Here is a 13,901-nt window from a genome sequence, read left to right as displayed (position 1 = left end):
CCCGCCCTGCTCCCAAGCGTGTCCTTTGTGGCTCTTGGGCCCTTCACAAACACGCCAGCCCTTTGCTCCTGGGAGGGCTGCTCTGCTCAGCCAGCCAAAGCTGCTAAAGGGAGAGCCGTCTGGTCCCTGAGCCCACCCCCACCCCGGGGAGCATTGGAGAGGGCCAGGCCAGCAGGGTGGGGGCCACTCAGAGGTGCTGCTGTGGTGGTTGATGTGCAGCCCCCCCCCCCCCAGTGCTGTTGGGCACCCTTGCAGAGGCCTGTGGCTGGGGGGTGGGTGCTGTAAAACCAGCCCCAAGGGAAAAGTGCTTAAGTGAAGAAGGTGGGGCTACCCTGGGAGGTGGGAATGTGTTTGTGATGGGAGGCAGGAGGTAGGCAGTGGAGGTTTGGGGGATCAAAGGAGGCCCCGGCCCCATGCTGCCAGGAGACGGGGAGGGAAGGACGGCTTTCCTCTAGAGTAAGGGAGAAGAAGGGAGAGCCACGTGGTGAGGGAGGGAGAGAAGAGGCAGAGAGAAGGAGAGAACCACCCAGCAGAGGGGGGGGGGTTGCCAGGGAAACAGGAAGAATGAGAGAGGCAGGGAAGCGAAGGAGAGTGAAGGCTGGAGGGGGGGCCTCCGAGACAGAGTGTTTGGCGGGGGGGGGGGGGGCTGAGTCCGCTGGGGGCCAGGTTGATCTTTGGTTGGCTGCTGGGGTGGTGGTTTTCCTCTGCCAGGTGAGCTGTCTTGGGATAGGTGGGGGGTGGGGCTGTGCTTCCTGCCCTCTTTGTAGGAGGGGATCAGAGCCCCCCTGCCCTGCAGAGGTCCCAGGGCAAGGAGGGCAGGCCATGCCCCCCCCCCCCCCGCTGGTCCCCAGGGTGGCAGAGGGTGGCACCAGGGGGGGGGACGGGGGTGCTGCCACCATGAGCCCCAGGGTAGAGGCTCGGCTCCTTGGGGGTGGGAGTTGGGGGTTGACTAGCAGTCGCAACCCCCCTGTCAGCAATGTGCCTGTTTCAGCAGCTACCTGAAGTTCTCACCTGGAGCTGTGGGCTGGCTTGCTGGCTCACTTAGTGGCCACTGGAAGTTTTTCCTTCTGGGCCTTCTTGAGGGCTGGAAACTTGATGGGAAAAGCCAGAGGTTCTTGGGAGTAAGGTGGCTTCTGTAGGAGCCCAGCAGCAGCTGGAGTGGGTGGCCTTTATAGGAGGGCTTCTTTTTAGGAGAGGCCTTTGCTGGGGGGCAGATGAGGCCCCCCCTCAGGGTGGTGGTGGGTCAGACCCCAGCCACGCCCTGCCCAGCTCTGCCACCTAAGAGTTCCCCTTTTTCAAGGCCACGATCCTTGAAGTGATCCCATGTAAACTTAGCACTAATTCCTCAACCACAGGACACCACGAGATCGGAGGAAACTGAAGCGGGGGGGGGGGGAGGGCTTGGTGGTTTCCAGAAGGCCGTCAGGAGCAGAGCCATCTCTGACATTGGCTAGCCTAAAGATGGTCTGCTGCAGGTGGTTGGAGAAATGTCGACTGAGGGGTGACATGATAGATAAGATTATGCATGGGATAGAACAGGTAGAGGAAGAAGGACTTTTCTCCATTTCTCACATTACGAGAACTTGTGGACATTCAATGAAATTGAAGAAGACTTCAGATTTATACCCCGACCTTTTCTCTGAATCAGAGACTCAGAGCGGCTTACAATCTCCTATTGCTAAGCAGTCGGGTTAGAACGGATAAAAGGAAGTCCTTCACCCAAAGGGTGATTAACATGTGGAATTCACTGCCACAGGAGGTGGTGGTGGCTACAGGCATAGACAGCTTCAAGAGGGGACTGGATAAGCATATGGAGCAGAGGTCCATCAGTGGCTCTTAGCCACAGCTTATTGTTGGAACTCTCTGTCAGGGGCAGTGATGCTCTGTATTCTTGGTGCTTGGTGGGGGGGCAACGGTGGGAGGGCTTCTAGTGTCCTGGCCCCACTGATGGACCTGATGGCACCTGGTTTTTTGGCCATTGTGTGACACTGTGAGTGTTGGACTGGACGGGCCAGCATGGTTCCTCCTATGTGGTTCCGAGGGCCTGGTGAGAGGGTTTTCCTGAAGGCTGCACTTTGGGCTCTTCCATCATGCCTGGAAATCACACACACACTTTTAAAAGACTCTTTTGGGACCAAAGATGAGTTCTGGAGAACTCAAAGCTGGCTCGTGATTGGAAGTCTTTTTGTTGGCCTTCAAAAGGCCGGACTTTTAGGGTTTCAGAAGCTTCCCTGGGGGATTTGTGGTTTAACAATGCCTTCTTTGAAGCCCCTTTGGTGAGTGAGCCTGAGGCGAGTGTGGCCCAGGATGGGGCTCCAGCGAGAGGCTGACGGCTTCCCTTTCTCTGTTGTGCAGGAGCAGGAGCGGTGCTGGATGGTGTGCGAGATGGACCGGTTTGCTGACTCCGGGACGCAGACGGAGGCGGTGGTGGTCTTGTCGCTGGCCCAAGCCGCGGTCCTGGGCTTGGTGTCTGAGAATGAGCTGCTGGGGGCCACTGTGACTCCGGGAGGGTTTTTCCCGGGCCTGGCCGGGGAGCTGGAGGAGACGGCAGTGGTGGCTCCGGAGCAGCCGGGCGGAGAGTGTCCCCAGGAGAGCGAGGGCCGTGGCCAGGCGGAAGGGCCCGAGGAAGAGGGCTTGGAGGTGGAGGTGCTCTTTGGGAAGCACGCCCGCCGGAGGAAGCGGCCCCCCGTGAGGCTGGTGCCCAAGGTGAAGCATGAGAAGGGGGAGGGGGAGCAGAGCGAGGCGGAGGTGGCTGCCCTGAGCGAAGACCGGGGAGGAGAAGAGCAGCCCCCTTGCACTCCCCCAGCCCCACACATGGAGGAAGAGCCCAGCCCTGACCAGGCTGTCCAGAGCAGCGCCACCAAAATGATCGACCTCAGCGTGTTCAGCCGGAAGCCGCGGCGCCTCCGGCACCTGCGAAGGCCCCCCCGCCATGAACTCTCCCCCGGGGAGCCCAAGGAGAGCCTCCCCAGCCCCCCCGCAGAGAGCGTGGAGGCCCTGCCCGGCGACTACAACGGCTTCCCTGCTCCCGGCCCGGCCTCCTTGAGCCACGTGGAGCAGCACCTGCCAGACTCGCCCCCCGACCCAGACCAGAGCCAGGCGGCCTTTGGGTGGCCGGAGGCCCTGGATGCCGAGGGGGAGGCCCTGGGCGAGCACAGCAAGAAAGCCCAGCTGGACCGGCTGGACATCAACGTGCAGATCGACGACTCGTACCTGGTGGAGAAGCGCTGGCAGTGCCGCCTATGCGAGAAGTCCTACACCTCCAAGTACAACCTGGTGACCCACATCCTGGGCCACAACGGCGTCAAGCCCCACTCGTGCCCCCACTGCAACAAGCTCTTCAAGCAGCCCAGCCACCTGCAGACCCACCTGCTCACCCACCAGGGCACTCGGCCCCACAAATGCCAGGTGTGCCACAAGGCCTTCACCCAGACCAGCCACCTCAAGCGCCACATGCTCCTCCACTCCGACGTCAAGCCCTACAGCTGCCGCTTCTGCGGCCGGGGCTTCGCCTACCCCAGCGAGCTGAAGGCCCACGAGGGCAAGCACGAGAGCGGGCGCTGCCACGTCTGCGTGGAGTGCGGCCTGGACTTCTCCACCCTGCCCCAGCTCAAGCGCCACCTGGCCACCCACCAGGGGCCCACCCTCTACCCCTGCCCCGAGTGCAGCAGGGCCTTCCACTACCGCAGCCAGCTCCAGAACCACATGCTCAAGCACCAGAACGTGCGCCCCTTCGTCTGCACCGAGTGCGGCATGGAGTTCAGCCAGATCCACCACCTCAAGCAGCACTCGCTGACCCACAAGGTAGGCAGGCAGTGGCGGGGGGGGGGGGGCGCTGCATGGGAGGTGAGAGAGCTGGGGCAGCTTGGGAGAGTTGGGCAAAGCGCACCTCTGGCTTCATGTGTCGGGGAATGCTGGCTTTAGGGCCTGAGGTGTTCCTGGCTGCCCCATGGAAGTGCAGGAGGGCTGGAACAGGAGCCCTAGAGAAGGCAGAGCATCGGGGTCCTGAGTTCCCAGAAGGGCAGCAGCAGCAGCATCCCAAGCACAGTTGGCCATTTGGCGAAAGAGCTGCTCTTTGGAGCTGTGCCTCGAGCTGCCGTGGGGGGGCGACGTCTGCAGGGCTCCTGCTCTCTTCCTGCCGTGGGGCAGAGGCCAGCTTCTGTCTGTCGCCGCTTGCAGGGGGTGAAAGAGTTCAAGTGCGAGGTGTGCGGCCGAGAGTTCACCCTGCAGGCCAACATGAAGCGCCACATGCTGATCCACACCAGCGTTCGCCCCTACCAGTGCCACATCTGCTTCAAGACCTTCGTGCAGAAGCAGACCCTCAAGACCCACATGATTGTGCATTCGCCCGTCAAGCCCTTCAAGTGCAAGGTGGGGCTGGGCTGCCCTGGCCAGAAGGCCGGGAGGGAGGGAGGAGGACCATGACGGGCATATCCCACCTGCAGCCCTCGGTCTTGGGATCTCACCAGGGCTCAGACTGGCAGCGGAGGAGCCTCCTGGTGTGCTTCAGAGGCCAGCCTGGGCTCTCCTCTTCCGTTCTTCCCTCCCTCCCTCCCCCCTTGCAGGTGTGTGGGAAATCTTTCAACCGCATGTACAACCTCCTGGGCCACATGCACCTCCACGCGGGCAGCAAGCCCTTCAAGTGCCCTTACTGCTCCAGCAAGTTCAACCTGAAGGGCAACCTCAGTCGGCACATGAAGGTCAAGCACGGGGTGATGGACGTCAGCCTGGACAGCCAAGGTAGGCGGCCAGAGAGAGAGGGGAGGGGAGGGCCGGTGCCGCTGTGCTGCTGCTCCCCCTGCAGGCCATCCGGGGACTTGCCAGCCCAAGGCTAGCCGGGTTGTTGGGACTTCAAGCCCAGCTGCTGCCCCATAGCCTTTATATCCCTCCCCCCCCCCCTCCACAGATCCCATGCTAGAGCTGACCAGCGGTGGTGACCACACAGACCTGGACGGGCCGCAGGAGATAGACGACTACGAGGAGGAGGAGGAGAATCCGTATGAGTACGGAGGGGTCGGGGGGAACCCCCCAACCGAGTCGGCCTTGACGGAGCAGGCCATGAAGGAAATGGCCTACTACAGCATGCTGTAGGTGGAGGGGGCTGGGCGTGGCAGGAGCCACAAGTGCCCCCCCCCGTGTTGGCTTTGTTGAGCGGGGAGAGGGCTCCTGGGGGGGGGGGAGACACTGCCTATCTGGCTCCTGCTCTGCACAGCCCTTCCCCCCCCCCCAGGCTGTGTTCCAGGGGGCTCCTGGGGGGTCTTTTCTCCAGCTGGAAAGGGCCTCCTTTGTCCTGCAGGGAGCAGCCAGGACTCCCCTCTCCAGCTCCCCCCTTATAAACTACCTCTGCCCCACACCAAAAAAACCCAAACTTTATAATGGCAGGGGGCCTGCCCCAAAGACTTGTGGGGTGAGAGAGCGCCCCCCCATCCCTTTGCTGGCAGAACAGCCAAGGTGGCACAATTGCTCAGTTAAATTCCAGCGTTGTCTCCACAGAGTGGACTCTCTCTCCCCCCCCCCCCCACTGTGTGCATAGATCTACTGTGTTTATTTTTCCTGTTCTGAAGAAGTTCAGCAATAAATGAATATTCTTTGGCTGATGCGAGTGCCTGGGGTGGGGGGGGGGGCGGTGGAAGCGCTGCAGGACACAACGAAGGCATGAGGACTAGTTTTTAATGGCTACCACAGGGCCCAACAGACAGTACATAAATTACAGCACAAAACCATCCCCTTCATCACTGTCCAGCAATTGGGGCAGCCAGCCCTGAGCCCCCCCTTCCCTTGTCAGTAGCAGCAAGAGGCGTGTATGGGGAGGGGTCTTCTTGGGACAGCAACGATGGGTTTTTAAAAACGACCAAAACTAATGTTTTCCTGGTCGAAGGTCAGAGCGGCAGCAGCCAGAGCTGGTTCTGTTCAGAATGAGGTAAATGGCCTTCCTCTGTCGTGCCCCCCCTGCCCTGCACACGCTGGGAGTGTGCCCCCTACTGCTTGCCCAGGGCTTTGTCCAGGTTGTTCTTGATGGCGTCCAGGAAGTCTGTGGTGTTCACAAAGTGCTCGTTCAGCTTCACGCTGGAAGGACACAGAGGACAGGAGTGTTTGTCCGGGAGTGAGCGGACGAGCACTCCTCTGCCCCACAGCACCTCCCCCCTCTCTCCCCACACTCTTACTTGCTCAGTCCATGGATGCAGCCGGCCAAGTCCTTGGTCATGGACCCTGACTCCACCGTCTGAACGCAGACCTTCTCCAGGGTTTGGGCAAACCTAAGGAAAGGACAGGATCACCCATTGCTGGGATGGAAAGGGCTGTCCCCACACACAGTGGGCAACTGCTGCTCTCGGCAACTGGGCAGCTCTGGGCCCCCTCCTGCCTTCCTCTTCTGCTCCAGATGGCCAGAGAACTGCACAGTTCAGGTGTGGTTCTGTCCCGCTGCGGCATTTTGGTTCCTGCAAACCACACCACCCCCACCCCGCCCCTTCCTACAGCAAGCCTGCGCTCTGCTGGATCGCAGCTGTTCTTACTTCATGAGATCAGGATTGCTGTCCAGTTTGCCTCTGTGCTCCAGGCCCCGGGTCCAGGCAAAGATGCTGGCGATGGGGTTGGTGCTGGTGGGGTTGCCCTGCAACGAGAGAGAATCGGGCCTGAGTGCCTGGACAGCATCTCCTTCGTGGACCATCCGGCCCAACCGAGCAGAGCAGAAACAGGCAGTCTCCTGCTCGGCCACAATAGAAGATGATGATGATATCGGATTTATATCCCGCCCTCCACTCCAAAGAGTCTCAGAGCGGCTCACAATCTCCTTTCCCTTCCTCCCCCACAACAAACACCCTGTGAAGTGGGTGGGGCTGAGAGGGCTCTCACAGCAGCTGCCCTTTCAAGGACAACCTCTGCCAGAGCTCTGGCTGACCCAAGGCCATGCCAGCAGGTGCAAGTGGAAGAGTGGGGAATCAAACCCGGTTCTCCCAGATAAAGAGTCCGCACACTTAACCACTACACCAAACTGGCTCTCAATACACAGCACAAGCCCCTCTTTCCCCTCCCCTGCCTCAAGCTGCCCCTCAGCTCCCCCCCCCACCTTCTGGTGCTCCCGGTAATGGCGAGTGACTGTGCCGTGGGCAGCCTCTGCTTCAATGGTCTTTCCGTCCGGGCAGACAAGCACAGAAGTCATCAGGCCCAGCGAGCCAAATCCTAGGAAGAAAACCAGATTCTTTTGAGAGAACCCCACAACCCCGCTCTCCCCAGGGATCAGAAGCTCCTCAGCAGACAGGCTCACACCCACCCCACAGGCCAGCTCTCTTCCAAGCAAAAGCCAAATGTCTGCCCTGGGAAGTTACTGCATTCACTCTCCAGCATTGGTCACGAGGGAGCCACACAAGAACTCCACCTGGAGGAGGGGGTTATCAGTGGCTACTAGCCATGGTGGCCGAGGAGAACACCATCAGGGGCACTAAACCTCTGAATCCCCGACAGAGCAAGGAGGCAACGTCAGGGGAAGGCCTCAGCCTCTCTGCCCTTATTGGCCATGTGGAGGAACTGGCTGGCCACTGTGTGAGACAGGAGGCTGGACTAGATGGACCCTCCCTGATCTGATCCAGCAGGGCTCTTCTGATGCTCTTCTCAGGGGAAGGCCTCAGCCTCTCTGCCCTGTTGCTGGAACTCTAGAGGAACTGGTTGGCCCGTGTGAGACAGGAGGCTGGACTAGATGGACCCTCCCTTGTCTGATCCAGCAGGGCTCTTCTGATGTTCTTCTCAGGGGAAGGCCTCAGCCTCTCTGCCCTGTTGTTGGCCCTCCAGAGGAACTGGCTGGCCCTTGTGTGAGACAGGAGGCTGGACTAGATGGACCCTCCTTGGTCTGATCCAGCAAGGCTCTTCTGATGTTCTTCTCAGGGGAAGGCCTCAGCCTCTCTGCCCTGTTGTTGGCCCTCCAGAGGAACTGGCTGGCCCTTGTGTGAGACAGGAGGCTGGACTAGATGGACCCTCACTGGTCTGATCCAGCAGGGCTCTTCTGATGTTCTTCCCAGGGGAAGGCCTCAGCCTCTCTGCCCTGTTGTTGGCCCTCCAGAGGAACTGGCTGGCCCTTGTGTGAGACAGGAGGCTGGACTAGATGGACCCTCCCTGGTCTGACCCAGCAGGGCTCTTCTGATGTTCTTCTCAGGGGAAGGCCTCAGCCTCTCTGCCCTGTTGTTGGCCCTCCAGAGGAACTGGCTGGCCCTTGTGTGAGACAGGAGGCTGGACTAGATGGACCCTCCTTGGTCTGATCCAGCAAGGCTCTTCTGATGTTCTTCTCAGGGGAAGGCCTCAGCCTCTCTGCCCTGTTGTTGGCCCTCCAGAGGAACTGGCTGGCCCTTGTGTGAGACAGGAGGCTGGACTAGATGGACCCTCACTGGTCTGATCCAGCAGGGCTCTTCTGATGTTCTTCCCAGGGGAAGGCCTCAGCCTCTCTGCCCTGTTGTTGGCCCTCCAGAGGAACTGGTTGGTCACTGTGTGAGACAGGAGGCTGGACTAGATGGACCCTCCCTGGTCTGACTCAGCAGAGCTCTTCTGATGCTCTTCTCAGCGGAAGGCCTCGGCCTCTCTGCCCTGTTGTTGGCCCTCCAGAGGAACTGGTTGGCTGCTGTGTGAGACAGGAGGCTGGACTAGATGGACCCTCCCTGGTCTGACTCAGCAGAGCTCTTCTGATGCTCTTCTCAGCAGGGCTCTTCTGAGGTTCTTAATTGAGGAAGACTGAACACCAACTCCCTTTTGCTGAATTGGACCATCCAGGTCAGTTTGGTGTCGTGGTTAAGTGCACAGACTCTTATCTGGGAGAACCAGATTTTCCACTCTTCCAGCTGCACCTGCTGGTATGACCTTGGGTCAGCCACAAGTTCTCTCAGAGCTGTACTCTCAAGAGCAGTTTTCTGTCAGAGCTCTCTCAGCGCCACCTGCCTCACAGGATGTCTTGTGTGGAAGGGGAAAGAAAGGAGATTGTAAGCTGCTCTGAGATAAGGGTGGGAGATAGATCTAGTCTCTTTCTCTTGTCCCCTCAGAGGGGCAGCTGCTCTCTCTCCAGGGTCTCAGGCAGAAAGGTCTTTCAACATCCCCTCCTGCCTGGTCCTTTAAGCTGGAGGTGCTGCTGGGGATTGAACCAGGGACCTCCTGCATGCCAAGCAGAGGCTCCGCCCCTGAGCCACGGCCCCTCCCAAGATTCTCCAAGAGAAGACAACAAGGGGATCCTCTCCTTGGATGCTGCGGGAAGGGGCCACGTTGGTGTGGGAGGGGGAGGAAGATCTCTTGCATTGCATGAGGCACACATGTCATCCCCCCTTGGGGAAGGAAGCTGGGCTTACTCACTCGTCAGGGAGTTCTGGAATCGGACAGAGGGCGACGTGCTGCTAAGCCCCTGCCCTGGCAACAGCCCCCCCATCCACCCCTCCTCCCTCCTTCCAGAAGGGGGTCCCTCCAGCATCGTACCTTGGGCCAAAATATCGGACTGGACGTCCCCGTCGTAGTTCTTGCAAGCCCAGACAAAGCCCCCCACTGACTTCAGCACCTGGGCCACCATGTCATCGATCAGCCGGTGCTCGTACCAGATCCGCAGCTTGTCAAAGTCGGTCTTGTAATGCCTGCCGGGAGGAGGAAGGGAGGGAGAGGTTGGCTCCCAGGAATTCTGCCTTGCAGGCTTTCGGGCCTTACTTTTTGGCTTGTTTTATTGCAACCCGCCTGGAGTCCTTCCCAGGCAAGGTGTTGAATCGATACTGGGAGACTGGAAGGAAAGGGCGGGCCCAACCCCGCAGCAAGAGAAGGCGGGGGGAGTCCAGAAGCGCTCACTTGTCAAAGATCTCCTGGAAGATGTCCTTGAAGCGCCCGTCATAGGCCTTGAGGATGGTGTTCTTGGTGCTCATGTACAGCGGCCACTTCTTCTGGATGGCATACTGGAAGCAGCTGTGCGCAAAGCCTGCAATGGACTGCAAGGGGCAGGCGGGCAGAGCCTCAGTGCCAGAGGCTCCGAAAGCCAGGCAGCCCCTCCCAACTCAGAGCGGAGGGCCCCAGGGGGACGATTCCTCCCTTGTGCTCCTGAGTGGGGAAGAAGAAGCCCCCAACGCAAGACTCGGGTATGCTCCCCCCTCCCCGAAGGCCAGACATTTCATCGGGGGCCTCACCTCGTCAGTATTGTACATTCCCATGCCGACACCCCCACCAGGGAAGTTGTACACCTCCCACTCCTTCACTCCGCTGCCATCCTTGGGGGTGAACACCATCTTAAAGGCCCCAGGCCTGTCCACAACAAAGTCTGTGGCTTTGTACTGCAAAGTAAAGCCCCAAAGATTAGGAAAACCCACCCAGTCCAGAGGGCTCCGTCTACCCCAGCCCACCCCCCACAATAGAGCCAGTTTGGTGTAGTGGTTAAGTGGGCAGACTCCTATCTGGGAGAACCGGGTTTGATTCCCCACTCCTCCACTTGCACCTGCTGGAAGGGCCTTGGGTCAGCCAGAGCTCTCTTATCTGGGAGAACCGGGTTTGATTCCCCACTCCTCCACTTGCAGCTGCTGGAATGGCCTTGGGTCAGCCAGAGCTCTCTTATCTGGGAGAACCAGGTTGGATTCCCCACTCCTCCACTTGCACCTTCTGGAATGGCCTTGGGTCAGCCAGAGCTCTCTTATCTGGGAGAACCGGGTTTGATTCCCCACTCCTCCACTTGCAGCTGCTGGAATGGCCTTGGGTCAGCCAGAGCTCTCTTATCTGGGAGAACCGGGTTTGATTCCCCACTCCTCCACTTGCAGCTGCTGGAATGGCCTCGGGTCAGCCAGAGCTCTCTTATCTGGGAGAACCGGGTTTGATTCCCCACTCCTCCACTTGCAGCTGCTGGAATGGCCTTGGGTCAGCCAGAGCTCTCTTATCTGGGAGAACCGGGTTTGATTCCCCACTCCTCCACTTGCAGCTGCTGGAATGGCCTTGGGTCAGCCAGAGCTCTCTTATCTGGGAGAACCGGGTTTGATTCCCCACTCCTCCACTTGCACCTAATGGAATGGCCTCGGGTCAGCCAGAGCTCTCTTATCTGGGAGAACCGGGTTTGATTCCCCACTCCTCCACTTGCACCTAATGGAATGGCCTTGGGTCAGCCATAGCTCTGGCAGAGGTTGTCCTTGAAAGGGCAGCTGCTGTGAGAGCCCTCTCAGCCCCACCCACCTCACAGGGTGTCTGTTGTGGGGGAGGAAGGGAAAGGAGATTGTGAGCCGCTCTGAGACTCTTCGGAGTGGAGGGCGGGATATAAATCCAATATCTTCTAAATATCTTCTAATAGCCCCGTGGCTTGTTTTCTACGACCCCCCCCCCATCACTGCCCACCCCCCAAAAACTGTCTTCAGACCCAGAACTGATTCTCTTCTCCTTAGTCCTCCTGGGATATTGTGCTGAATGTGCGTGACCCTCAGATAATCTATCTCTGGGTCTATTAGACCACAAACCAGTCTCCGGCCTACACAGGTTTCTGCCCAGCCTCGCGGCCACCCCCCAGGCCGGATTGCAGCCGCTTTTCTTACCCTGCCAGCATTAATTCCAGTCCACCCCCCACCCCCTCCATCAGATGGTGCACAGGGAAGGTGGGAATGCCTTCTCACTCCATATCCCACCCTGTTCCCACTCAGGTATCAGCTGTCTCTGATAAACCACCCATCGTGGGCTCGCCCAGAGCAGAGGCTGCACTTTCCACCATTATGGGCGCTTCCCCTCCCCTCCTCCACCCACCTGGTCGCCATGGGCGTGTCTGCCAATGGTGATCGGCTTCCTCCAACCTGGGACCAGGCGAGGGATGTTCTTGCAGATGATTGGCTCTCTGAAGACGGTCCCGCCCAGGATGTTCCTGATGGTGCCGTTAGGGCTCTTCCACATCTTCTTCAGCTTGAACTCTGGGGGGAGAGGAGGGATGAGGAAGTGAGGCCAGAGGGAGTGAGGTTCCCTCACTCTGGAACCAGCCCTGGGTGGTCAGCAGCAGCAGCAGCAGCAGCAGCCGCCGCCCAACTCCGGTCCACTCTCTAGAGAACGCAGGAGCCTTTTTGCCAGCTCCAGGGAAGATGGCGCCTGCGTCCTTGAGAGGTCAGAGCTCTCCAAGCACCAGCACCACCACCACTTCGCTTTCTCTAGACTAGCTGGATCGCCCTGCTCTCTGGAGGGGTTGGCCAGGGCCCGGCTCTGCCTTCACCTACCTTCCACTCGTGCCTCGTCGGGGGTGATGGTGGCGCACTTGACGGCCACACTGTACTTCTGAGTGGCCAGGGCAGAGTCGATGGTGACTTGGTCGTCGGTCTGGTCCCGGTGGGGCAGGCCCAGGTCAAAGTACTTCAGCTGGACATCCACGTTGGGCAGGATCAACTGCAAGGGGAGCCGGAAGAGGCCCTCTGAGGATGAGGAGAAAGCGGCAGGCAGGCAGCCACCCACCCACGGCAGGGAGCGCTCACAGACCCACCGGTCTCAGGCCCTGTGACCGCACAGACGCCGCCCTGGACATTCCTGCCTGCCCCATCAGTTTGCCTACACAACAAGCGACTGGTGTGGATTTCTTGCACGATTCACACATTCCTTCCCCCGCCCCCTTAAGACGGCCTTTCTGTTGCAGGGTCTCAGGCAGAGCCCTCCCCCATTGCCTGCCCCACCAGGGCGCTCCTGCCGGGGATTGAACCCGACCCCTTCCGCATGCAAAGCAGAGGCTCTTCCACTGAGCTGCATGGAGAAAGGTGGCAATCAAGCTCCAGCACCACACAGTGGTTGGGGAGGCCACAGGGGGGCTGCACCTCTTCGATGTTCTGAAACGGCAACAAAAAAGCCCTTCTGCTTTCCCTCAAAGTGACCCTTCTCCTTCCCCAAACCTAGAGGGCACATTTTAAAGACTGCCACATTGTTAATTCTGTGCACTATCCCATGCAGGAGAAGAGATCTTGGAGTGTAGTGGCTAGCTCGGGGGGGGGGGGGGGGGGGCGGCGGCGGAAGAGCCACATAGAATAAATGTCAGATGTTTGAGAGGAGGAAGGAAGGAAGGAAGGAAGGAAGGAAGGAAGGAAGGAAGGAAATAGATAGGAGGAAGGAGAGGTAGAAAGAAAACAACTTTAACTTCAAATGCATTCTCCAACCTGCTGGCAGGCTTGCAGAAGTGCTTTAATGAGACAAATGTCTTCTCCAAGCTGGTTGAGGGGGTGGGGGGGCATCAAGAGTCGCACAATATGCCTGAAAGAGCCACATGCGTGGCCAGTTGGTGCAGGGTGGCCATGGCCACAGTTAGTTTCCAAAGACTGCTTCAGAGAGGGGAGGGTCCAGCCATGGTGGCTCAAGGGAATCTCCGAGGGAGGGAGAGAGAGAGAGCACAAGCCCTCTGCTTCCCTCCCAGCACTAGGCGGCAGCAGCAGCCGAAGGCCTTGCCCTCTGGGCCCTGTTTGTTTGACCCTCTGAGGTGGCTGATTGCAAAACTGCCGCCAGGCTGGATGGGCCTCTGGCTCTTCTCACAGTCGGGCTGTTTGTTTCCAGTCCCTCCTGGACTGAGCTAAGAGCCTCCCCCCCCCCCCAGTACCTTCTCCTTGATGAAAGCCCAAATGATGCGGGTCATCTCGTCGCCATCCATCTCCACCACCGGGTTGGAAACCTTGATCCTTTTATCGGCATCTGCGGAAGGAAGGAGATTCAGGGGGCTGAACTAGGAGGCCCCTCACCAGCCCCTGCTTCTTTGGAGCTTCCCCCAGCCGCTCAGAGCACCTTCTGCAAGGGGGGGGGGGTGAGATCAGAGTGCACAGCAACTTGGGGAGGGATGGTGGCTCAGTGGTAGAGCATCTGCTTGGTAAGCAGAAGGTCCCAGGTTCAATCCTTGGCATCTCCAACTAAAAACCTCAGCTGGTGACCCTGGAGAGCCGCTGCCAGTCTGAGCAGACAAGACTGACTTG

The 13,901-nt window shown here is 59.3% G+C and overlaps 2 protein-coding genes across 2 annotated transcripts; one reads left to right on the top strand and one right to left on the bottom strand.

The window, feature by feature from the left end:
* The first annotated feature begins 2,343 nt into the window (after window positions 1-2,343).
* Window positions 2,344-5,592, top strand: ZNF710 (zinc finger protein 710). Its single transcript, XM_060260223.1, has 4 exons — window positions 2,344-3,804; window positions 4,180-4,371; window positions 4,566-4,740; window positions 4,907-5,592. Exons 1-4 carry the CDS (start codon window positions 2,374-2,376, stop codon window positions 5,089-5,091), a joined length of 1,983 nt encoding a protein of 660 aa, XP_060116206.1. The 5' UTR covers window positions 2,344-2,373; the 3' UTR covers window positions 5,092-5,592.
* Window positions 5,593-5,653: 61 nt separating this feature from the next.
* IDH2 (isocitrate dehydrogenase (NADP(+)) 2) lies at window positions 5,654-13,669 on the bottom strand. Its single transcript, XM_060259890.1, has 10 exons — window positions 13,535-13,669; window positions 12,180-12,345; window positions 11,722-11,882; window positions 10,137-10,280; window positions 9,805-9,941; window positions 9,448-9,599; window positions 7,070-7,182; window positions 6,516-6,613; window positions 6,165-6,257; window positions 5,654-6,066 (listed from the first exon to the last, which is right to left on the bottom strand). Exons 1-10 carry the CDS (start codon window positions 13,583-13,585, stop codon window positions 5,979-5,981), a joined length of 1,203 nt encoding a protein of 400 aa, XP_060115873.1. The 5' UTR covers window positions 13,586-13,669; the 3' UTR covers window positions 5,654-5,978.
* Window positions 13,670-13,901: the final 232 nt, after the last annotated feature.

The sequence above is a fragment of the Heteronotia binoei genome, chromosome 19 (assembly GCF_032191835.1).
Source record: "Heteronotia binoei isolate CCM8104 ecotype False Entrance Well chromosome 19, APGP_CSIRO_Hbin_v1, whole genome shotgun sequence".
Lineage (NCBI taxonomy): Eukaryota > Metazoa > Chordata > Lepidosauria > Squamata > Gekkonidae > Heteronotia > Heteronotia binoei.
The sequence above is the reverse complement of the archived record's forward strand: the minus strand, read 5'-3'. Positions and strand labels throughout refer to the sequence as shown.